Source organism: Candoia aspera, chromosome 1, assembly GCF_035149785.1.
Source record: "Candoia aspera isolate rCanAsp1 chromosome 1, rCanAsp1.hap2, whole genome shotgun sequence".
In the NCBI taxonomy this organism is placed as follows: Eukaryota; Metazoa; Chordata; class Lepidosauria; order Squamata; family Boidae; genus Candoia; species Candoia aspera.
The window spans coordinates 188,497,629-188,523,480 of record NC_086153.1 but is presented as its reverse complement, the minus strand read 5'-3'; the positions used below and the strand labels follow the sequence as shown (position 1 = coordinate 188,523,480).

The following is a 25,852-nucleotide window of genomic DNA, read 5'->3' as shown; positions in this document are numbered from 1 at the left end:
AAACATATTATAAAGCCACTTCAACCACTTAAACAATTAAACATAAATGAGAACGAGATTGCAAGAGGGCTAGTATCAGAAAGTTGTACGTAGCACAGCCAGTGTGTGTAGTGAAGGCAGGTCTGCCATAGCCAGCAATAAGCGGCTGTCCATTTGTTGGTTGCCCTGGCATAGAGACAGGCTGCTGTCGTTTGCAAAAGCGATTATCCTAGTCAGTAACAACATGCTTACAGAAGTTTTAACAATGCTGTTGACCATGAACAAGTTCTGTCTAAATATTTTCAGACTGTTTTTCAGCAGACATGATGACAAAGGGGGTTATACTTGAAGGCATTCCCTGAGCTGAGTTTAGTGCTAATCTCTTGTAAGGGTACACATGGAGATTTTCGATCCCTTGGGACCAAGGGATTAGCTTGTGTCCAATTAAATGAAGCCAATTAATGGAATGAATATGTAATCTGAAACAAAAGGCAACTGCTACAGTAAAACAGTGATTCTTGATGAGATCAATATACCTGCTTAAGCTGAATTTCTGAATTGACATGGACATCACAAATCTCACAATGAAATGTTTTGTTCTGCAGTCCTGAGCCCATACTAGCTCCGTGAGTCTTCAGTCTGGATCCAGGCCGAGGATAAGATTTTATTGGACCAGCACCATTCCTAGCTTCAACCATTGTCTTGTGCTTGGAACCTGACAAGTCATTATTACAAAAGTATCAGAAAACTATTTCCCTACTTTAATGAGGAACTAAACATTTTTAGCCATTGAAACATTTCTAATCCTTTCCTGGGTTTTCTGTTAGATAAGGAAATAAGAAAAAAGAATTTGTGGTTGATCTCAATCCTTTTTTATACACTGCTCTGCTGTGTTTAGTAATTCTCAGACACTTGAGAGTCCATTCACATAGCTATGAGACTGTTCAGGAACTCCCAGTCTCTACTGGCACTGATCAAAAGGATTCTTTATCACCACCTCTTATTACCAAATCATCCACAGCTTCATATGTAAGGAATAGTGTGATTTTCCCCAAACTATACCCATCTTTCATCTTTTTAGAATGCAAAAAAAAAAAAAGGATCCTACAAAGAAAAGGTATTTGAAAGTTACAAAGTTATACAGAGAGATGAGTTATTCAACTTCTTTTTGATCTGATTGTTGATTTCCATGTTCTTCTTTTACACATAAAGGAGAAATAATGAATCATATTCCCTACCACTACAAATGGAGGTATTCATTTTTATTTTACTCTTTGACATATCACTACCATTCCCACACAAATATCTAAAATTCTCCTTCCAGCAATCCTGCACATTAGTTGTAGCCTAAATATTTAATCACTTTTATTTTTAATGCCATTCACTCTGATTAGTCCTCTTCATCCACATTCAATTTTTTAAAAAATTTCTATCCAAATTACTCTGCATGTTTGTGCTTCTTGTACATAGAAATAATCTCATGCTTAAACCATATATTTGAAGAAAGCAGATCTTTTACTAGGAGATACTCTTGAAACAGCCATCATTCTCGTTTATCTTTGAATCTCCAAATAGTCCAATAATTTTTATGTACTCTCTCATCTTGTTTATACATATCCATTGGCATCACCTAGCAGAGTTACTTTACCCCCCCCCCCCGCCCGATCACACTTATTCTGAATGTTGCACAATTCTTTCCCCAAGGTCATCCCTAGCTCCTCCGGTATCACCATTCACTGGAGCATAACAGGCAGCTATCTCTAACCTGTGGATTCTTTCTTTCATATCCACCCACAAGCACCTCGATGATACTAGTTCCAATTCATACCTTTTGGCATATTTTCTAGTTCACAGTTAATAGTTCAATTCACAGTTAAAGTTACATCTTCATTTTTCTGCATGTATTCGTCAACTCCACTCCACAAGATCCAACCACTTCCATTCCAATCTTATTACATCCTTCCCCTTTTTAGTTTCTTTTTTATATTTCATTTGTTAATACATACTCTATAATTTACTCCTGTTAACATTCCAAGTTGCAGTCTTCCATATGCCATTGTAGCCACCAATTGGGTCCATAGATATAGACCTCTGCTATCCATCATGGCTTTGGTCAACTAAGGCCGAAGAAGTCTACATCTATGACATAATGCTTTCTAGTAAGATCTAGTAAGGCATTTCAGCATTTCAGCCTTAAGCTGCTTGACTCCCATATGTAAACCAATTAGAAATGAAGTTGTCTTATGCTAGACAAGCTGGTCATGCAGATCAGCCAAAGATGGTGTAGACAAGGTTACTAGACTTTCTTGTACCTGTTAATGTACCAACTATGTCAGTCAGTTCTGACATATTTTGGCCTGTGTGCCACAGGCACAACCAAGGCCTAGTTTTACTCCAAGCATGTTTGTACTATTCTAGGCAAGCCAAGTTCTCTAATCTAGAGACTTTGTTGCAATTAACATGCTGTTGCCTGCATCAATTAGGATATTTATTTATTTATTTATTTATTAATCAAATTTATCACCGCCCATCTCCCAAAAGGGACTCTGGGCGGTTTACAATAAAAGATAGATAAAACTATAAAACTATAAAGCCCTATAATACAGATAGAATAAATATAATAAAAACCTCGATGGTTAAAAGTTCTTTATGATTTGCAGGCAGAATTGGGTCCTTCTAAGAAACTAACCATCCCCAGAAATGGCTACTCTCCCTCCTGCCCCAGGCATAATTACAGAACCAGGTCTTTAGCTGTTTCCTAAAGTCCAGGAGGGAGGGAGCTAATCTCACTTCTGGGGGAAGGATATTCCAAAGGGCAGGTGCTATTGCAGAGAAGGCCCACCTCCTGGACCCCGCCAGATGGAATTCTCTTGCAGATGGGGTCTGTAGCATGCCCTCTCTACATGATATATAATATAATATAATATAATATAATATAATATAATATAATATAATATAATATAATATAATGTAATGTAATGTAATGTAATGTAATGTAATGTAATGTAATGTAATATGCTCACATATAATATACTCACTCACACACACACACAGGGTATGCAAGAACTGTCACTTTTATATTTTAAATCACTGCTATATCAGAAAATAAGTTTTTCTGAAAGTCCTCAAAAAGTCAATTTATAATATAGAGATCAATATCCTGTGTTTTCCTCACAACTTGAATATGAAGAAGTGCAAAGGTGAATCAGCAGAGACAAGACAGGTGTCTTTTTCTACTTGCCAATTCTTTGCTGTTGAGCTTTCAGAGGAAACATTAGCTATAAATGCAGTAAATCAGTCATTCATGGTAAGCCTGCTAGTGTACACTGTTCAGCATTTCTGCTTTGCTTCTTGCAATGCATGTAGCATTTGAAGACTCAGGACACGGTAAATGGCTACAGCGTGGGACGAGGAGTGGAGAGATTCAATGGTTCAATAGTCTCTTCCATGCTGACCCATGGAAGCTCATTGAGTGACTTTCAGCCAGTCACTAAGTCAACATAATTTACCTTACAGGTTTGTTGTAAGAATAGAAGTATTATGTACACTGCCTTGAGCATCTAGAGAAAATATGAAACATAGATCTAATATAAAAATAGAATTAAACAAAAGTAGAATAGGAACAAACTGATTGCTTCTTTCTTGCTTTAAGAATTCTCTCTGTTTAGCATGCTAGTCCCAGTTTCTCTTTAACTCCAAAAATTTCTAAAATTAATTCCAGAACTGGAGTTCAATCATTTTTATGTCTCTCTGCCATCTACTGAAGCACAGTATGATTAATTAAAGTTGAAATGCTTAATTGATTTGCATATGTGCTCCTGTGTATTAATAAAACACAAGCAGAATCTTAATATAACCAGTATACTTGGGGCTTTTTTAACCAAGACAAGTAATCCCACTGATAATTGGGCTGGCAAGTGGGCGGCCAAGTGTTATGCTTCCTTTGGGCCATCTGTCAGGGTCTATATACCAGCAGCCTGTGGGGCAGCCCTTTCCCCACTTTCTGCACTCCCCTTCTCCCTATCTGCCCCCTTCCACTCTCTTTTTCCCCACTTGCTGGAAAGCTGAGGTAGGATCAAATAACTTCTTGGAGAGGTCTAAACTGATTGCTTATCGAGTTATACAGTAGAACGCTGCCTTTTCCTGAGCTACCTATTTGTTTTGCAAAACATTACACAAAGAGGCATCTAAATATATGATTATGAATGCAGACATATCATATGAGTATGTGATTACAGTTTTATCTTGTATTCATGTGGTAACACAAAGTGCTATTGCTGCGCAAACATATTTCACTAATTTACAAGGGAAACCATGAAAATCGAGGCAAACTCCACAAAACAGGGAATCAAGTAGAACAATTCCTAAAATCCAAGAAAGGAGAATTGGGAATCGTCCCTAAGTGAAAACCTCGTTCCTTGGTTGATTCTTATATCAGCATTACTTTTGTTGCTGATCCTAGGTAAACGGAGGACATGGAGCAGGCACGCAGTTCTGTATATCTCCCAACCCTATAGCAAGAGGTATTCCATTTTTATTTTCTGTTATACTAATTATTTCTAATCCCGGAGAAAAGAGTCGACACCGACCTTATGGCACATATTTATCACAATAAATGATTTCTAGCCTTGCCTCTATATATTGAAATTAGCAGACATAACTTTTAGCCAAAAGTGGTCTCTTTCTTTGGTAATGCATTTCCCCCTATTGGCTTACGTGAATGTAGCCATCCTGGCTGAAATGGTGGAGAAATACATGGGAAAACGCTGGGACGGCAAGGTCATGCACAGTAGAGAATGATTACTGCTAAAGTTGGCAAGCAGGGAACTAGGGAAGGCCTTTTCATCAACTACCAAATAAGGGCTTTAATAAGGTAGATCACAACAGGTTCTCTTGAACTCTTAGTGCAGAAATGTGTCCTGTAGCATCACTTCCTTGCATAAGGGTGTAAAATACAGAGCTGGGGAAACCATTTATCTGGACGACAAGGACATTCATGGAAAATAGCTTTACTAAGCATGTAATAGTATAACCAGATGAATAAGATCTTTAATAAAGAACAGAATTTATGCTTCCTGTGTTGTTGAGAGGCTAGAAGCTAGTAATTGCCACAGTATATTTTAAATAAAACATCCTTTCCTTTGCAAGAAAATATGACCTGAGAGACAAGACTTACACAAACTGCCTAAATTTTCTCAAACATACAGTTATGCATTTAGTTATTTCTGATAAAGACTCACCTGTGTTGTGTGCTTCTAACTGAGATAAAGAATTCACAGCCACTTTGCATAATGAACAATACAGTAATTTTTTGGCTTTCTCCTCTTCAGATTCAGAAATGGCATTGGTAGTCCCATTTGTGCTCTTGGAAGAAACTGACCACGAAGGTGTCGTTACTGGAGCTGCTGCTGTACTGGCAGACTTGGATATAAAGGTGACCGCTTCAGCCCTTGAAAGTTGACTAGAGTCATTAGCTTTCAGAATTGCCCTATCTTAAAGAGAGGCAGAGAAAGAATAATTATGGGGCTGACAATTCTAGCAATACCATTCCAGCAATTACTTGAAGCAGTCTTCCTCAATCTAGGGCCCTCCTAATGTGTTGACACTATAATTCCCAGAATTCCCAACTTGTCAATCAATGGTCATGTTGTCTGGAAATTCTCTCCCTAACACATCTGGAGGCATGAGGCTGGCAAAGGCTGATTTCTGATATCTTTCATGGCAATTTCTTTAAGGAGAAAGTCGTATATTAAGCAGAGTTTGATGGAACTCAACTTAGAAAGCTCAGCAAGCTCATGAAGGAAAAATGATATACCTAAATAATCAGTGCCTGTATTCTTAAAATAATAATGGCAGCTTTTTGATTCAGTTAAAGCTATATGAAGAAAAGGATCGGTACAATAATTGTGTTGGACAGAATAGGCCTTTCTGCTTGCCTTATATGGGATTGAGTATTCTGAAACTAAGTTACTAATAGTGTGAGAATGCACCAAACTGAAACAAAAATTAACATTTGAACCATAGACCATATGCTAGAAAATCCTTCTACTTTTTAATGCAACAGTCTGTCCACTTCACCTGCATAAGTATATGCATTATACTGTCCAATTGCAAGTCTTCTCAATTATTCTAAGATGGTTTCATACATGGGAATTTTACAAAATTAACATGTATAGGATTTATCCAAAAGTTGCACGTAAAACTCAAAACCCTGAACAAAACAGGGACTTCTTGAGACATACTGTAAGTTAAGAAACTTCTTCAAAGGAAATCTACCAGTGTCCCCCCAAATGGAGATGGGGTACACTGGTATTCTGGGAGAAAAGAGAACTGCCCCAAGAACCGCAAAAACGAGTTAACATTGGCAAGCTAGGAGTTCAATCTAGGGCTTCCCCACCACAGGGGCAGAATAGTAGTTTTGCCTTCTAGTGCCTTGTTAATTCCATCCAGCCCTTGGGAAAACTTGGACTTTGAAATGCAACTCCATTCACAAGGATCTGATTTGGCTTATGACATGGAGACTTGGATGGGGCAAGGGAATGTGCCCGTATGGGATCAGTCCTTTCCAACAGGATATTCTGTCCTAAAGCAGGCCAGGGAAAATTGGCAGAGAGGTAGTGTCACTGTAATCCCCAAAACCAATATAGATACCATATGACCTTTCTGCTTTACACTGGCAGCCACTTTGTTTCTGCAAGAGATAAAGAGTAGACGAGCCGTTTCCAGACGTTTCTTCCAAGTAACTGGGCCCAAGTTGTTGAGGGCTTTAAAGGTAATGAAGACCTAACCAGTAGGTCCAGTTACTTGAAATAGCTTCTTCAGGATGACTGTCTCCTCCCCAGCTCACTGAAGCCATCTAAGTGTTTTGCCTAAGGATTTTGCTGAGTGGTCTGGTGGCAATGTAGGGGCCATGTCTGGTCTATAGTCACCTCCATTCTTCCAAATTTGTTTCCTTGAGAAGAGGCCTAACTTAGCTTTGCTGTTTTTCAAAATGGCTTTGAAACAGTCTCTTGGGCAGGCAGAGTTTTAATAGCTAATCATTTATTTTTAATATTCTTGGTTTTAGGCTCCATCTTTTTATTGTAAACCAGGAGACATCTTGCTAGTAAGTGGTTTATAAAGATTAATAATAATCAATACAATTTATGATGCAGGACTGCATGTTACTACAGCCATGACTGAATGTTCATTGTTATAAAATCATTGGGCAAGAAATGTTGATCGATATATCCAGCTCTAATAGTCTCAAAGGAAGCAGCATTGGATTTCTTTTACTCTTTAGTTGAGCCACATACAGTCTGACTACTCTCTTCTAAGGTAAGCAATGTTACTCAGAGTACAGAAGAAAAGTAAGAAGCAGTAAACAGAAGAAATTAAAGATGGGATATATGAAAAGAGGAAATCTAGCTAAATCTCTTTGCACCAACATCATCACTATGCCACTCCACAGCTTTCTATCCTTGCAAAGCATCCTTGTTTCCACATCCATGCATCAATTCACACACTGCATTTGTTATTCAAATTTATCTTTTTTTTTTTGAAGATATTATCAGCTCCATCCAACCATGGCTTTCTCAGTGTTCTCTCTTCTTTCAGCCCTTTCATTCTTGTCCTCATTAATTCTCTCCGTACGATCAAACAACCTCACTTTACTGCTTTTACACTAGTTGCTCACTTCTGGGTTCATATTAACTCAGCACCCTTTAATTCTTAACTCTATCTCTTGTTTCACCACACTCCTACTGAAGTATCCCGTTCCCACTGCATGCAGCATGCTGTTATGCATCTTCTGACACCCAACTCTCAGATTCATATAACAAAGAGGGTATAAGCATGTTTGTACATAGCCATTTTTGTTTCTTTTGGCAAAGATTTATTCCTTGCAAAAGACAACATGCTACCCACTACCTTTCTATCCACATTTGCACATACAAGTTTAATACATTATTATTTTAAAATTTGTCCATGCATGTTCCCAACTTCAGTAAACAGCCTACCAAGATGCCCAACTTAATAATTTCTTCTCTTTTTTGCCATGTATGTATAACTTCCAATTGTTCTTTCTTTCTTTCTTTCTTTCTTTTTCTTTCTTTCTTTCAATGATTTATTTTCTCTGTTAAATAAAATTACCTTGAAGTTTGATGCACTGATTTTTAGATCCACGCTCCTCATTGTATTATGCAATCCATCTAATATTCACTAGAAATAATTCAGATTCTCAACCAACAAGGCATTTTCTGCATATAAAAGTATGCATGTATTTATATCCCCAATCAATACACCTCTGATCTCATCACAATAATTTCTTTTACATTTACCTATAATTGTATTTATTTATAAATCAAGGGTTGTTTAACTTCATGCTCAATACTGAACCATTCTTTTATTCTCATACACAGTTTACTTATACATTATAGCACTCCTATCACTTTCAGTACCCAACTTAAACTTTGTATTTGTTTAAAATGTCGCTCTGTTCATTTTATCATACGCTTTCTCTAAATCAATAACCATACAGTAAACTTAATCTCTCACATTCACACATTTCTCAGCAACATGTTGAAGAGCAAAAATCTAGTCTGCATGCCCCCTGCTGAACAAAAAGCCATATTGCACTTCTGAGATTTTGTTCTTTATTACCTTGTTTTCCCTTTTTGATGAGAATTCTGCTGAGCACCTTCCCAGACACACTTAAAAAATTAAACTGCATTCACCATTGCTACTTTTTCTTTGTATAAGCAGACAAGGATGTTCTTACAATCATCAGGCAAAGATGTAGTCTTCATACATGATAAACAAATTACGCAGCCACTTCATAAGCAAACCGTATCCATATTTTAATACTTCTCCAGTTATATCATCTACACCCACAGTCTGACCATTTTTCAACATTCTCATTTAAGCATTTAAAGCTTTATTTTCATTTTTTCCTGAATGCCTGAATCTAGACTGGCAAGAGTCTAGACATTCCACTTCTTTCAGAGTTCTCTGTCATTACTATCCTGCTATATTCTCAACAGTCTTCCCCAAGAAGGGGAGGTTGAAAATAGGATTATAATTCCAACTGTGTTGGACGTAGGACAGGCTTCCTTAGAAGGGGATGGACCAAGGTTCAAGGTTGCTAGAATCTTCTCCTTCTACAAGGAGGTTTCAAATACAGTCTGGATCCAGCTTCTAATTCTTTCCTGGGCTGCTTTTACTAGTCAAAAGGGACAGGGATCAAATTCAAACAGCAGAGCTCACATCACAGAATATTCTGTCCAGTTCCTTGAGAGCCACAAGCTCAAAACCCAAACAACAGTGCCAGGCATTTCCTCTCCTCATGTGGAATGAATATCATCCATTTTATTCATAAAATGATTGGTCAGACAATCACGTGCTGCATTTGATTGGTCTTCTGGCCCCACCTTTTCTTTCTGGCCCATTCTCTACCCTAATACACAGCTGGCTGGAATTCCATGGACACAGTAAGGGTGAAGTAGTCCTCCTCACCACCCTTATCATTTCTTTAGCATCCAGAGCATCTGCGGCAAGCAAATATTTCATGAAAATGACAACATAGGCACTGTGATGTCACAACACAAATCCTGTCCCTTACATACTTCTGTGAGACATCATGATGCAAGTACAAAGGACAGGGTGTATTCTGACACATGTGTCATTTGCTCTCTTATCCCATAACTTATGAAGTAAGTTACACTTTTTTTGTTCTAAATTATGCCATGTAAGTTGGCTCTCTTTTTGCTGTAGCCATGTTTGATCTCTGTATCATTTACAGAGATCCTATTTATATAATATGCTAGGGCATACTATAACAAGCTTTGATTTACCATTACATGGCATCTATGCTGAAGTCTCTTGATTAGTGCTATGGATGTGCAAAACAGCTTATGCACAAACCATTCCAAGCATCTAACATGGTTCATGCCCAAATGGAAACACGCAGGTTTGTTCTGGATATGGAACAAATGAGCCTTTTCCCAGATACAGAACAAAATACTGTTATTTTGATATGGAAGGGAAGGCCCTAGGAATATTGGCTATGCCACTGTGGGAGCTAAAAGAAGAATGAATAAGAATAGAGTAAGAATGGTGCACACCACTCTTACCCTACTCGCCCAATGAAATCATTCTGAGGTTCCTGTTTTTTTGTTTTTGTTTTTAAGGTAAGCCTGGAACAATAACCACAAGAAAGTTCTGGGCTGACAGCAGCGAGAACAAACTGGGCTCTACATTGGAAAAGAGAAACTTTGCTGATGATTATATTAGACTCAGAGACCAATATTGGAGATTATGCTGCAATGGCAAAGTTGACAATCCTGTATATATCCATAACAGAAGCTTAACTCAATTTAAGTAGGAATGGCTTCCTTATATACAACACATTATACAGCAAGGCAGATTTAGATGTTTAAAATATGGTTTGTAAGAAATAAACAGAAACCAACAATGATCATTAATGTTCAGTGTAAAGCATGAATATATAAACTGCAGTTAGCAGCTGGGGACATAAATGGAAGGGATGGGAAGGAGTGTTGTTAGATTTTTTCCCCACTATGCCTTATTTTTTAATCTATATTTAGTAATCATTCATTTGTTCCATTTTTTTCTTACTGCCTTTTGTATTCTATTATTTAACAATAAAAATATTTTTTAAATGTTCTGGGTTTTGTTTCTGCTGAATTACAACACACATAGAATAGCTTTGCAGAGCTTACAGAACATATTTTTGTTTTGGGATGAAAACAAAACACATTTTCCGTTTTGTGCACATTCCTAGCTAACAGCAAACATACCTTGGTATGTTATGCAAATACACTCTCAGTGATGGCATCCAACTGATTAAGCCTGATGCCAGTGCCAGGGGCAACAATCTTACATGAATTTCTGTTCTGGTCACCATACCTCATCTATATTACTCTGATTACAGTACAGCAAAACATAAGTCACCCCTATCGTTAAGACTGACACACTTACAAAGGAACAACAGAATTCTAAATTATCTGTAGATAACGTCTACTCAGGACTATGTACATTTTCCCTTTATTCTTGTAGGAAGGATCAACCCATGACAACTTGTTGTGAAAAACTGGTAACGCTGGAAATCCTAACATTGCAGCACTAGATAAGGTTCTGAACAGAAACAGAGATAATATTGCCTAGGCCTCAGGACATTAATTCCAGAGGGTCTTACACAATACTTTACTCATTACACAAAGATGAATGGAAGTTTATTTTTAAAATTATGCAATAGATTAGTTCAAATAATAAATTTAATTCTGCCCAAAGTCCTAAGGAAAAGGGGAAAATTGGAAAACTGTTTTCCAATTCTTAATAAAAATTTTCATTTACACTGAAGTCTTAAATGAATAAAGCCACCTTTAGCTCTGGGCAGGGTGTAAGAAAATCTGTTGTCTCTTATGCTGTTGAAACCTTTGACTATTTTAGTAATAATTCCCCTACATACACTGATTCAGCAGGTAAATCTCCTTTTTTTCTAGTTAGACTCTGATTTCTATTTATTTTGCTCCAGAAGTCACAAACATCACAGTAAATACTAAAACCTCAAAAGGGATGCAAAGTTATTTTAAAATATCTGCATTGAACTGTATCCCCTCTGCAAACATGTGATATGCTGGCACTTTCCTTTAACACCATTGACCACAGACTATAAAGTATGAGTATGAAAGAGTCCAACTTGCAGAGAGGTAGCCATGTTAATTTACTGCTGTAGTAGAAATGTCAAACAGAACTTCTTTTCTTTCAAAGGGGAACTAAAACTTTGGAAAAAACCATCAAGACTGCAACTTACAAATACAGGAAGAAATAGCAGGTTCACAGCTGTTTTCTGTGCTGTACCTGACTTTAATATACTGGTAGCTATCTGGTTTGTGGGCTTGATCTTATCTACTGTTTCTTGAAAATGTTGGCAAATCTAATCAGCAAGTGGGTGGAAGAGTTTTAGATGACATTGCACTGGATCTCATATACTAAGATACTATATGTGGCAAAAGATACTTCTTGGAAAGTACATGCCCTTCTATAATCTGAACTGAATGTGCCCAAGAGGCTAATTACATCCCTTTCATGTTGTCCTCTGAATGCTTACCATGAATGCAAAGATTCATATTTGAATTAATCTAAACTCCCCACCCTACTTGCTAGACTATTTTCCTAGGCAACAATATGTCCCAACATAAATCTGTGTCTTAGGCTGGTTTTCTTCTGACTCAGCTAAATCCTGTAGGAATAACATCCACTCAGGCTATTCAAGGCACTGACTGGTCATCTGAATTGCCCTTCTTGGAAGCTACTCCTACTTCCTTAGAAAACTCCATGTTGGGTGAATCTGCTTTGTCTTCAAGAGGCTGACAGTGTGGAAAGTCCTAAGAAATCACTCTGTAAGTATAGTCAAAGATTTGAAAAGTATTAGTTAAGGGATGAGTGGAATGAAGAATTACAGGTTCCTATATTGCCTAAACAATGGGAGAGTGTCTTCTATAGCAAGAGTGTCAGTTGACCCTAAATTACGACTTATACAACAAAAAATAATATTGAGAATTTATTGCACCCCATTACGTTTGTATAGAAAAGGACTAAGAAAGCATTTTGTTGGAGATGTAATAAGGACAATTCCTCTTTAAAACATATGTTCTTACAATGTCCTATATTTACTAAGTTTTGGGAAAAAGTAGTGGATCATATAAATGTGACTGTTCAACAAAAGCTAAAATTTTCAGAGGACAATATTCTCCTGAATTACATACCTAGTACATGGAATTTGACAACTGGACAACATAAATAGATTCTCTGTGCCTTTACTGTTGGCAGATTTGCTAGGAAAGCTTTTGGCCCAGGAGAGATCAGAAAAGTCACACACCAGGCATTTCTATAAAAATAATTTTATTTACAGAAAACAAACATATTTAAAGGCTGTTTGCTGAGCGGAGAGATTTCTCTCAGCTGCATATTCTCTGCAAGCCTACACAGAAGGGAAACTGAAACTAAAACAAGTCCAGGCAAGTTCTTCTCCCCAGGTGCAAAAATTAACATCCGAAAAGGGGACAATTAAATTCAACCTCTTCACCTGGCCAAAATGATTAGTTACCATAGTAACCTTAATCTGTAGTAGAAAACAATATATTAACACTCCCCTTTTTATACTACAGAATAAGACACAAACCAATTTTCTTTGACAACTTTCCATTCACAATATTTGAACATTATTTCCCTTTGGTTTAACAGAAAGCTACCATCCTTCTTCCTGTGTATTTCCAAACCTAGGTAATTTGTTACAGTTGCAAGGCTTTTTAATGTGAAATGGCTTTTCATGCAGGCTTCAAAATCAAGCCTTTCTCTGTTGGTGTGAACAGCAGCAAATCATCAACATAAATGCACAGATACATACAGCCTTGTTTGTCTTTCTTCATATATACACATGGATCTGCTTTTCCTTTTTCAAAACCAAAATTCTGCAGTTTTTCATCTAATTTTTGGTTCCAGGATCTAGCAGCTTGTTTTAACCCATAGATTGACTTCTGCAGTTCACAGACCAGATTCTCCCCTTTTTCATAGCCAGGGGGTTGCTGCATGTATAATTTGTGGTCTAAATCACCATAGAGAAATGCAGTTTGAATGTCATAGTGGTGAACTGACATTCCTTTGAATGCAGCAATTTTTAACAGTAATCTAATTGATTCACCTTTAGTAACTGGTGCAAAAGTCTTGTCAAAGTCTAAATCTTTCCTTTGAGTGAACCCTTTTGCAGCTAACCTTGCTTTATATTTTTGGATTTTGCCATCAGCATCCCTTTTCAGTTTGAAAACCCACCTACAACCTAAACAGCGTTCATTGGGAGGTAGATTTACCGGTTTCCATGTTTTATTTTCTTTCAAGGATGCTAACTCCTGTTGCATGGTAGAATGCCAATTTTGTGCAATCTCAGGTGGTAAAGCATTCACTTGTTCTAAAGACTCAGGTTCTGTGAATATGTGAAAAGCCTTTACTGTTTCAGCCTGAAAACATGATGGAGGAACATCTTTATTACTTCTCTGAGATCTACGAGGTAATACAGGGCTTAAATTTTGACTCCTATCACTTTCTGAGAGATCAGAAAAGACACACACCAGGCATTTCTATAAAAATAATTTTATTTACAGAAAACAAACATATTTAAAGGCTGTTTGCTGAGGAGAGATTTCTCTCAGCTGCATATTCTCTGCAAGCCTACACAGAAGGGAAACTGAAACTAAAACAAGTCCAGGCAAGTTCTTCTCCCCAGGTGCAAAAATTAACATCCGAAAAGAGGACAATCAAATTCAACCTCTTCACCTGGCCAAAATGATTAGTTACCATAGTAACCTTAATCTGTACTAGAAAACAATATATTAACATTTACTATGGCTAAAAGACTGATACTGCAACATTGGAAAGATAAACGTATGGCCCCATTTACTCAATGGATTGAAGACCTGGTTACACTTGCCACCTATGAGAGGATTGCCTATAGACGTAGACTTTGTATGGAGAAGTATAATGAAATATGGGATTCATTTATACAAAATACAGTGGTTTAGGAAAAAGCAAGATGGTTATATAATTGTATTAGAAATAAATATAGATATATACTTGCATCATATTTGCATTAGATAAATATACATAGAATTTTAATTGCTGTTGTAATGATATATTTCATATTTTACTTTTTCTGTTATATTTTTCTCACTTTTTAAAGTGCTTGTTATGTATTTCTTTTTTTTGATAATGTATGTATTTGTGTAGTTTATTTTTTTTCTTTTTCTGTTATTATTTTAAAAAGCAATTAATAAATTAATAAATTTTAAAAAGGGCTGACCCAAAAAAGAGTGGCTTCTAGCACATTATTTCATATAGGCAAGGGGAAAGAGACACAAGAATTTAAACTTTGATTTCACTGTAAATGGGGCTTGTGTTTGTTAAGCAGCAGTAACTGGAATTCTTTCATAATGGGTTGGTAGCTTTTCATTAATGCAGCTACTTCCCAGAACCTTTTGTATCCTTGAAAGGCTGTTTATATGTTTCTATTCCAGCTTGCAGAGAGAAACCTGACAACAGGGGATCAGTTGTATTCTCCTACCTGTGATCCCTAAAACCGATGTAGAGAGGTAAAATGCCTTTGATCCTGGAGAGTATCTAACCTTGATGATAAACAAACATTGATAACTTTAAGAATTTACCTAATTATCCTTTTAAAACTCTTTTAAATCCTTTAAAGATATGGTCACTTTATCTTGTGTAATGAATTCCCTTATTTAACTAGCCTCTGTATGAAGAAATCTGAGTACAACCACTGCAGCTAATACCACATTTTGTGGTAATAAATTCCACACCTGTGCTCAATATTAAGTATTTAAGAATGTAAATAAAAGTGAAATACTATAAAAACTGTTGGATTTCTAATTTGAGGGCATAAAACCAAGCCATCCCCTATCCAGGAGTGAATCCAAAATACAGTTTGGCTTTCCAAAATTGCTCCGAACTGGGTGGTCTGATCTTTTCTGAGAAGATGGAAGGATAAATATTGCTTCCTGTTGGCAGAGTATACTGACTTTTCAGCTCTGAGATTTACTTCATAAGTTATGGGATTAATACACAGGAGACACTTCTGTATAAAAATTAGTATGCTAGAAGAGTATGCTCTGTGTTATATGTAACTATCTAAGATATTCACAAACATGTATATTTTGTTCGGGAAGCGCATGATACGTACATGTATGTGTTGCAGATTATCATATCTTTCTTATCTATTTTTATTGGGAAAAAATAAGGTGGAACTCTCATTGAATTTTAACTATAAAAGCAAGAACCACCAAATATCTAGATAATAAATACATCTTCTTAACAAATTAACATGAACTTGAAGCAGAATCCAAGGAAATATTTGGGAATTGTGAAACCAAAAATATTGTAGAACAATCCCCCAAATATTACAGAGTCTGGGAAATAAAAAGTTAGGACTAAATGCTGGAATTTCACAACTAAGCCCATGTTGACACCAGTGGGAATAAATCTTATGCTGAGTGGTTCACAGGGAGCAAAAGGCTCTATATTTGTATTCTGAAATGTATCTCTAGAGCTCTCTTATGGAATTCAAAATATATTCACTCATTCTCTTATCCTCTATATCACAAAGAAAAATACAAAAATGTGGGATTCAAATCTGCAGTCCCTTTATTTTGAAGAATATTTTTTCAATGTAGAATGTACAATCCCTATTTATATTTAATAAGTAAATTACACATTTCACCTTAATGCTGCCTGAATAGTCAGGCACTCATTTTGTTTCATAATCCATGAATCTGAGTGGCTCAAATATGTAATTCAAGTTATTTTATGCTGAGAGGATTTCATAGAAAATCTATGAGTTCTATCACAGAAGGACAATTTCATACATTAGGACTGACATACTATCATCTTCATGTAGTCATTAGTGCTTTTTTTGGGGGGGTATCTTTGAGTCAGTCTTGATTTTTGGTGACTGCCTTGACAAGTTCCTGAAATTTTCTAGGCAAGGTTTTTCAGAAGTAGTTTGCCATTGCCTCCTTCCTAGAGAGAGAGTGACTGGCCCAAGGTCACCCAGCTGGCTTTGTGCCCAAGGCAGGACTAGAACTTGCGGCCTCCTGGTTTCTAGTCTGGGGCCTTCACCACTACACCAAACTGGCACTCCACTTGTGCTTTGGAGAGGTATAAATTGAGGTCAAATTATACTGTTGTTTTCTTCTAGTGAGGCAAACTTTCTTGCCATCATCCTTTCCTGCCCATTGTCTCCTTTTGCTCTTGCAAGTTTGTATTCAACGTTTAATTTATAAAAAGCAGTGGTTGTAACTCATGAATACATTATATTAACAGGCTTTCAAATTTTGGTTTCCTAAAAATTAATAATTTCCTCTTAATTAATCATTAATATCCTCATTAATTCATAAGCATAAGTTTGCCACAAACTTTAATCAGATAGCATTTCATCCTTCAGATGTGCATGGACTTTTGCCTTCATACTCTAGGTATGCCTTTCCAGAAGCACCTAGTTGGAGAAAAGGAATTAAATGGAGGGTTCTTGAAGAGACTGACTTCACAAACAAGATACAGGATGAATCTGCAGGTATAGTTTATTTGGAAAACAAGATAGCTGACACACTGACAGGATATAATTCCCAAGTAAATCTGGTTTAAGTTCCCCTTCAACTATAGAGGATGTTGGGAAGCCTTGGATTTGTCACCATTTATCAGCTAATCTATTGCAGGGTTTGTTGTAAGATTCAAATGGTAGTGTGCACTAACTTGGCCTCCCTAGAGAATAAGTGGGATACAAAGGTAACAAATACATGTCAATTGACCGCATCCCTAACCAAAAAGAATGCATAGATTTCTCTTCCTCCAGAGTATAATACCTCTCATTTGTATCATCATGAAAACTATAATTAAAAAACCCACAGAAAATATTAAAATTAAAAGGTGAGTAATAACTGGATCACTGATTCCTCAGCTGCATATTTCATGATCATTTAAAAAATAGGATACTTTTTACATTTATATCTCCTTTGAGCCTTTGTGTTATTTTGTAATCTGTATTTCACATGAAAGGGGAAAGGAAGGAAACAATTTTCCATGTACAGAACAGAAGCATTTTGCGCAAATTCGGCATTAGACTGGGGTGATAAACCTCTTGGCTAATTCAAAACCTTCCGCAAGCAATATATGCAAACCTCTGCTCAGACTGATGAACTTTCTCTCTATGGGCAATCCACGTGGGGGAGAAGATCAGCCCAAGTTTGCGGGGGGGGGGGAGAATGAATGGAGTGGAAGAAATAAGGAAAAAAAAAAAAAGAGGAGAGTAATGAAAAGAAAAAAGAACCCTCTGGGTCCAGTTTCGCTGGTCTTTCTACTCACTGCTGGTATGTACACTCCTGTATCTATGGGAATCCAGCCCTGGCCAGAAAAATGGTTCCCAGTTCCTTCTTTATGTCCCAACTCTGTAGCAACTAAGCATGGTGTGAGAAAATATGCCTGGAAATCAGAGCAGTAATTCTACTAAATCAGCTACCATGACAGGTCCTAGGGATATGACAATGGGGCATCTCATATTTCCCTTACACAAGTTTAAGCAGCTTGGAAGCAAATTAATGGGAGACTTAATTTGGTAGACAATAGAATCCTTTACTTTTTCAGAGTTGGTAACTTGATAAACTTCATGGGCTTTTTTGCTTAGCTGCTCTATCATATCTCTTTCTTTCTGATGTTCCTTTGGCTATTCCTACCTCTTCTTTAAAAACAGGCAGTTTCTCTTATTTTTCCAGTTCAACTTTTCTTGTGTAGTCCTGGCAGCTTGTTTCTTTTTTTCTACATCTAGCACTGATACAGACTGAATCTATTCCTTCTGTCTCCCCATTTATGCTAAGGCTCTAATATTTTTATGTCTGACACATTATTTTCATTACTATCCTTTGTTTGCCTATTCAGAAATAAGGCCCAAGGGGGTGGAAGGCTGCAATCTTACTATACGCAACAGAGATAATATATATTGGTAGCAAAACTTTTTAGATGCCCAAAATGATTTAAATTATATAATTAATATAAGAATCTATATATTAGCATATGCTATCTCCAGACTTTTTCATTCAGCTTGTATTGCTTAACAGTTCTCTTCAAAGTACACAGTATGTATTTGTAATGTTCCAGTCCCATCAGGGAAAATACAGTTTGATTTCTATCAGCTTTCTGTCTAAAGGCCAAATGTACTAGTCTTGTCTTTGCAACATCAGAGTGGTAGACATATGTGGCCAGGCCCTACCTTTAGGCCAAGTGGGTTAATTCCTGCAGTTATCTCGTAAAGGGTGGCTATGGGGAGCCAGTGCAAGCAGACACTTGGCTGAGTTCTCTAAACTGGGTTCTGCTTCTCAGAAGAGACTGAGGTTGTGCTCTTGTCAGTAGTACAGAAGGAAGGAGGTTTCTTTGCCAATCCAGTTCAGTTCAGCTCCTCTTTGTGGCATGGGGAAGGGTTCTTTGTATCAGGTTGGCCCTGGTAGCTTTTACCCACAAAGAGAATTTCCTACTATTTCTCTAGATTTTTTCAGGGGATATTAGGTGGAAATGTGATTAAATGGGTATGAGCTCCACCATGGTAATCTGCTTGTTATTTTCAGCTTCCATAACTTGTATATAACTTCAGGCCTGAAATAATTTGTAATAGTCACTAACTCTTCTTGTAAGCTAAATTAAAAGTTTATATGCTTATGTATGTGTGTGTACACACACACAGTGTCCTTCCATTTTGAAGTTGGAAACTGTAGTTTAAACCCTGAAATAAGCAATTCAGATTAAACTAGAAAGGAAAGTTCTAAAACTCCCTCAAAGAAACTTATTCCACCCACATGTATAATGTGTGGTCACACCCATTTTATGGATCTCAGGCTCAAAAAATTTATAATCTCCATTCCTGATTTATAATAATAGTCTTCAATTCCTGCAAAGTAGGGACCAACGTTTCCTTCCAACACATATTATGAGTCTGCTTTAACTTAAGGGAAAGAAAAGAAAAAATATTTTAGTCATTTTAAACTATGGTGCTGAAATCCACCCCAGGTTAAGTGTGACTCAACTGCTGATCCTGATACACCTGTTGATATCTATGACACAATTTCTAATGGGTTTCATGCTTCTTTTAGATTATATTTATAAATTTGTTAAGGTAATGGGTTGGGAATATGTTCAGTAACATCCACCATTCAGAATAAATTAACAATCTATTGCATTTCCCTACATGTGGCACTAATTATATTCCCATGGTTAGCTTGAAATTTACCATGGATTACAGGATTATACAGAAAGACCGTTCCACTAATTATCAGGCAAAATACAGGAAATACAGGATTCTTAAAGTAAAGAAGAAATAGTAAACTAAATGTCATTAGCTAGCTGTTGCAGATTTATTATGATGATTCAATCCTCCACAGGGAACCCCAGGTATTTCTTCATGCAAGAAATAGGATTGTTAGTAGCTTCCACACACCTTTTTTGCTAGTCCTCTTAACTTTGATCCTACTTGGCTCAATTATGTCCCCCCTCCCTACATTTCCACTAACAAATTAGGAGGAAGAGAAGGGTACTTTTGGCAATAGTAGAACCTAAAAGGTAGCAAGAGAGATGACGGTAAACTACCCTGCTTGTGGCAGTTTTGTAAGCAGCCCTCATTAAGTGTCAATATTTATAGATTGGAGACAGCAGGTTTGCTTTTTGGTATTGTATCAAGACTGTGCAAACAAGATATCTGTGTATTATTACAATGGTTCATGTACTACAGGTTACATAAGCATTAATTCTAGCCTTGGGAAAAAATGGATCCTATTCACCTATGTGAATTAAACTGTGCTATTTTTAATAGATTATTAGCCCAAGATGAAACAGAAGTATTTATTAACTACCAAATGGCATGCTAAAAGAACTGATGTTTATAGATAGCAAAAGGAATGTGCTTGAGCCATTTAAAAGCAAACAGCTTTATACCGAGGGCTAGTAGAAAGCAGAATAATATACAATCTCTCTTCCTTTATCCATTTGAGAGCTACCGTTAGGCTAGCTTTAACACAGATAGCTGAATCACTCTATCTGCATCTCTCCATCAGATTTGCCATCAGTATTTGCCCATCATTGGCTACTGCCTAAATGTTTGGTATATATTCAGCTGGAAACAGGAAGAGCAAATCAAGCTTCATAGGGAATGTGACCCACCAGTTTTAACAATCACTTTCCATTTCAGAATGGAGTTTTATATATCTTTACTACAAATATTGACACTGAAATAGGCAGAGAGCTTGTAGACAAAAATCTCACATAAAGCAAGAAGGAGAAGCAAAGAATGTATAGAATGAAAATTTCATTGACCTGATTTGTCAGAGATGTTGGCCGGGACCGGCGTAGCAGAGCCGTTCTCGTTAGCCATTGCGCTGTTCTTGGAAGCACCAGCTTTTGGTCTAGTTTTCGTTGCTTCTAGTGCTTTGACCTTCTTGGCATGTTTACTTCCTTTGTAGTGGGCCTCAGCCTGGCTCTACAAAGGAGAACAAATCAGGCTCACAATTCATACTTGATATCACTCATGGATGAGAAGGTTGAAAAAGAAACGTTATGCAACTTCCAGTTAAGAGGCACTATATTCTTTTGCCTAAGAAGATTTAATAGTCCTTGATTATTAATATTGTTCTATGATTTTGCAAGATACATATCTAACAGAGATCTCACTGTAGAGCATATATTTTCATGGATTACAGCAAAAGGATCAACCTCCTTACTAATTTTTGAGTTATACTCTACTACAGTTTTAACCCATTGCAGGAAGTTAAATGAATCAGATTTGGAAACTAGATATTTATCTGACTATTAAGGGCCCTATCTTATCCACAATTAGACTACAATTCCATTGAAATCACTGTGAGTTTGCATAAGATTATAGCCTATGTATTTGTACCAGTCTTTATGAACACACACTTGCTTGTTTATGGTGGCTTGTGTCTATTATTAGTCCTGTACAGGACTGCACAACTTGGTGAATATATTCCACCAGGCATTTTTGCTGCCTGTTATGTGTATGGCAACTCCACTTCCCTGCTCTGCACCCGCCCAGGTATTATAACTCCAGGCTTGTGTCAAAAAAGGGAGGTTCACTGAGCCTGTGGAACATCAGCCTAAATGGCCAACAAACTCTAGTCAGCTTGGTAGCATATAACGAAGTCTACATAATTACAACATAAGCAAGCATATTCAGTTTTATGGAGACAGAGCATTTATTAAGAGAGAGCAATTTTTTTATGGACCTAAAGGTTCTAATGGAAGATGTCAATATTCTCACTTGAGAATAGTGAAGGAAAGCTCTTCACTTGACCCACAGAAATAGATATTTCCCCTAAGATAAATATGAGGGCTGGGATCAGAAAGAAGAGTCACCATAAGATCACAAAATGAATAAGGATAATACTGTATAGCTAAACACACGAGACTTTCTGAATTACACTGCTTCTGTGTAGGTGTATATGGGATTGCAGTGTAAATTAAATATATGAGCATTTGTCAATATGTTTTGAAAACCAGAACGCTCTCTGAAGGTACATCACCTTTGAATATACATGCAGATTCATTATCAGTGATGGTGCCTAAGGCCTTCTTAACAACTGTAATAGCACCACAATGGTCCGGGAAGCCATCTTTCTCAAGTTTAGCTATTTAATAGTAAATGTCTAGCAGTTTATGCATGTGGAAGAGAGTCTATCTATTATTACCTAGCATTATTCTAACGGATTCGTTCCCAAGATGTTTTTTAATGAGAGCAAAAATTAATCTACATATTTTTAAAAATTGAAAACAGCATTGTATACCCTTAAATTTAAAATTACAGAACATACTGTATGTGCCTTTATTGAAGTGTACATATCAACTATATTTTAATAGTTAATATCAGAAGCAAGTGTAATTTAGCACATAGGGCAGGACACCCTATCCCTAAACACAATAAAATCCCATTCATTTCAATAACTCTCCCTCTGTATGACAAATGAAAGTGGAAAAAACCCTGACAGTAATACATGGCATTAAAGTATGGCCAGACTTTGGTGGCACACATATAGAAATACAATGCAAAAAACATTTCTTGTATCATGCAATGTAAAGCTAAGAATAATGCCACGGCTGACATACATTAGGAATGCAGCCTTTTGGCTGCTGTGTGAAATTGAAAGCAAGCCAAAAAACTAAGCCTACAAACTTTTCTCAGCACCTCTGCTAGGCTCCGAACTCTTAAGGGTGCTGTTAACACTACGTTGCTATAGAAAGGGTGACTGAATTAGTCTCAGTGCAATAGGTGCCATAGAACAGTCACTTTGCGACACCATGTAATAAGGAACCCTGCCACCTGGGTGTAAGTAAATGGAACAGATAGAACGGAAAGGCACGTAAATAATGCATCATCAAAATCAGTGCAGGTGAAACATCCATTAAGATTCAGGAGTTGTGTTAAGAAGCAAGTAACACTGAACACATTTTCTGTTCTTAAAAGAAGAAAACACACTGCATTTCTATAGAGCCACATCATGCTCTCTGTGCAAAACTGCACAGAAAATAAAGTTAAAATTATATGTGGACATGCACACAAATACATAATAATCTATCACTAAAATATGGACTACAGTATGGATTGTTAAAGCTATTAAAAACTTTTCAATTGTATTAGTATCATATAAAGGAGGGAAACTGATTAATCAACTGGTAAGTGTTTAAGAACTAGTAATTCTAAACTTGTTTAGCCAAAAGAAACACCCCCCCTGAACTCAGTAAGACTGACTTTCTAGCAAGCAAATGTAAGATTATAAAGGTTCTTTAGCAAGAACCTATCCTCGAAGCATATAGTACTTCAAGTGGCACTAGTATATCCATATATAACATAGATTTTACTGAATATTGTGCAGTACTATCTGCTGGATTGTTTATATAATATAAAAAGAGGCTTTAAGCCTCCTTGTTTTCAAAAAAGTATTATTTTTTTCCACTGAGCTTTTGGAAGTACACTATCAGCAATTTTAGTAGAGTATTATATAGTTGTAATATATTCATAATTATAATTATTATAATGTTATATACATTATAACAATTTTATGCTGTTTGTTTAAGAAGCACTTGACATGTAGGACCACTAACAAACTTGCCCATTTCTGCAGTGCTAATACCAGGCTAGCTATGTGTTGACCAAAAATAGCTATGAAATCCTGAATTGCGTAATAATAATTACACTTAGGGTGCTTCCAGATGCTACTTTTATTACGCAAACGCCTGGCATTGTTCATGAAATTATATAAGATATCCACTCAGACAACACTGTCCCACATTTCCCTGACATGTTTTCCACTGTTTTACTTCTATAAGGAGAGAACAGAATTGCGGCACATCTTTTGACTGGTAGCTATAGGAACCATTTGCCTGGAAGCTCTTCTAGCCTGTCCCTCAGGCCCAGCTATTTTCTCTGTTCCTGCCATCACATTTCTGGGCACTGTTATTGCTTTTAGCTTTCTAAAGCAATAAAGACTATGTGCTCTGTGAATAGCATATGTAAACTGGCTTTGTCAATAGATGTATCAGCAAAAGTGCAGGGAGGAGGAAAGAGACTCCTCTGAAACTATTTTCTCTCAGGAATTTTATGAGAATGAAATCAGAAAGCAAAAAGTCCCCTAGTGCCATTTTAAACAAAATGTTTTTTCTATTGCTTCTTTTTCAAATGTCAAGGACACCTCGTATAAAATAAATTGGAGTTCTCCTGGTTCATTCATTACCTATAAGGAGAGAGCAGAGCAATATAGCATTATTAAAGGTGGCTTCAGAGCCACACCGGAAGCAATCTGAACTCTCAACTAATCAGTCAGTGGTGGCCTTGGTCACTTTCCATCAAACCAGATCTGCTGGGACAAAACCTTGCCCTTACAGCTGAGACCTCACCTCACAATGTAGTATCAGCTGCAACAGTGTCAACTGATTAATGTATGAATTTGATGCCAGGTCTGGTTATGCCCACAGACTCTATTCTTCTCCTCATTACCCAGTTCTTTCTTTATCTGGAAGACTCCCAAACAGAGAGTTCTAGTACCACTAATCAAAAGGCACTGAATGATTATTCTGTTTTACTTCTGGAAACGAAAAAGATTGAAGAAGTGGTGGGTTAAGACAGGAGGGCTACAAATACATCCTCTGAACCCCTTGTAAGCCTCTATGAATAAAGCAGTGTAATCATAGAATAAATTTTATTTATTTATTTGTTTATTTATTTTTCAAATTTCTACTGCTGCCCATCTCTCCCATAAGGGGGACTCTGGGCATCCCCCTCCATTTGGAATCATATTATTTTATCCAAACTTTTTTTTACATCTACATTTGCCTTGATATATTTTTGTTTTAGTCTCTAAGGAGTTCTGAGTGGTTCCTGGTTCCCATGATCCTATCTCCAGATGACACAACCTCAGGAGATGAAGCTCTTTGGAAATTAAGCACTGAGATTCTCTGGACACAGCTATTCATTAAGTTTAGAGTTTTTGGATGGGCAGTCTAAACAGTATCTCTTTAAATGTTTTCACTGTAAGGAGACTCCCCTTATTCATTCAGCCTATTTACTGAATATATATTAAGGGAGACTGGATTAGAAAAAGACGAGTGCAATTTTAAAGTTAAACAAATCAATAATTTGTACTAAGTTGATGACACTACCCTGATAGCTGAAAATGCCAATAATCTGCATGTTCTGGTAATAAAAGTCAGGGAGCACAGTGAAAAAATTGAACTAAGATTAAACATAAAGAAGACTAATTGCTACAGGCACCAGCAATCAGCCTTAGAATTGACAATGAAGATATTGTCAGCCCTGTGAGGTAGTCCAAACAAGAAGCACAAGTACTAGCTCTACCTTTATGATAAGGTTACATTAACATAATCTTGCAAGACTAAAAGTATTTTGCCCTTCCTTTCCTTTTACTCTCCAGAAAACTAGGGAGTGTCCCTTCTGAAATGCTTCCCATGCCATCCCTCTTTCTGTGGGCTGAAACATCTTTTACATCCCAGTTGTCCAGTCTGCAGCTCTCCCTCCTGTTTCCCAAGGTCATTCCCACATACCATTACAGATACTAAAATGATGGATAGCTTTTGCCTTTTAGGATCAAATATCTTAGGGTAGAAAATGTAGAGCCAGAGTGGTGTAGTGGTTAAAGGCATCAGGCTAGAAACCAGGAGAAGGTGAGTTCTAGTCCCGCCTGAGGCACGAAGCCAGCTGGGTGACCTTCGGCCAGTCAGTCCCTCTCAGCCCTGGGAAGCAGGC

General features: G+C 36.9%; 1 protein-coding gene across 2 annotated transcripts in view; it reads right to left on the bottom strand.

Annotated features, from left to right (window-relative positions):
- ZNF385B (zinc finger protein 385B) overlaps window positions 1-25,852 on the bottom strand; it is a 228,840-nt gene that overhangs the window by 3,532 nt on the left and 199,456 nt on the right. For both annotated transcript variants that reach the window (XM_063318118.1, XM_063318119.1), the window contains 3 exons: window positions 20,896-21,058; window positions 5,220-5,471; window positions 516-694 (listed from right to left, as the gene is read on the bottom strand). In XM_063318118.1, coding sequence (XP_063174188.1) covers window positions 516-694; window positions 5,220-5,471; window positions 20,896-21,058 — 594 coding nt within the window. The remainder of the gene's footprint in view (window positions 1-515; window positions 695-5,219; window positions 5,472-20,895; window positions 21,059-25,852) is intronic.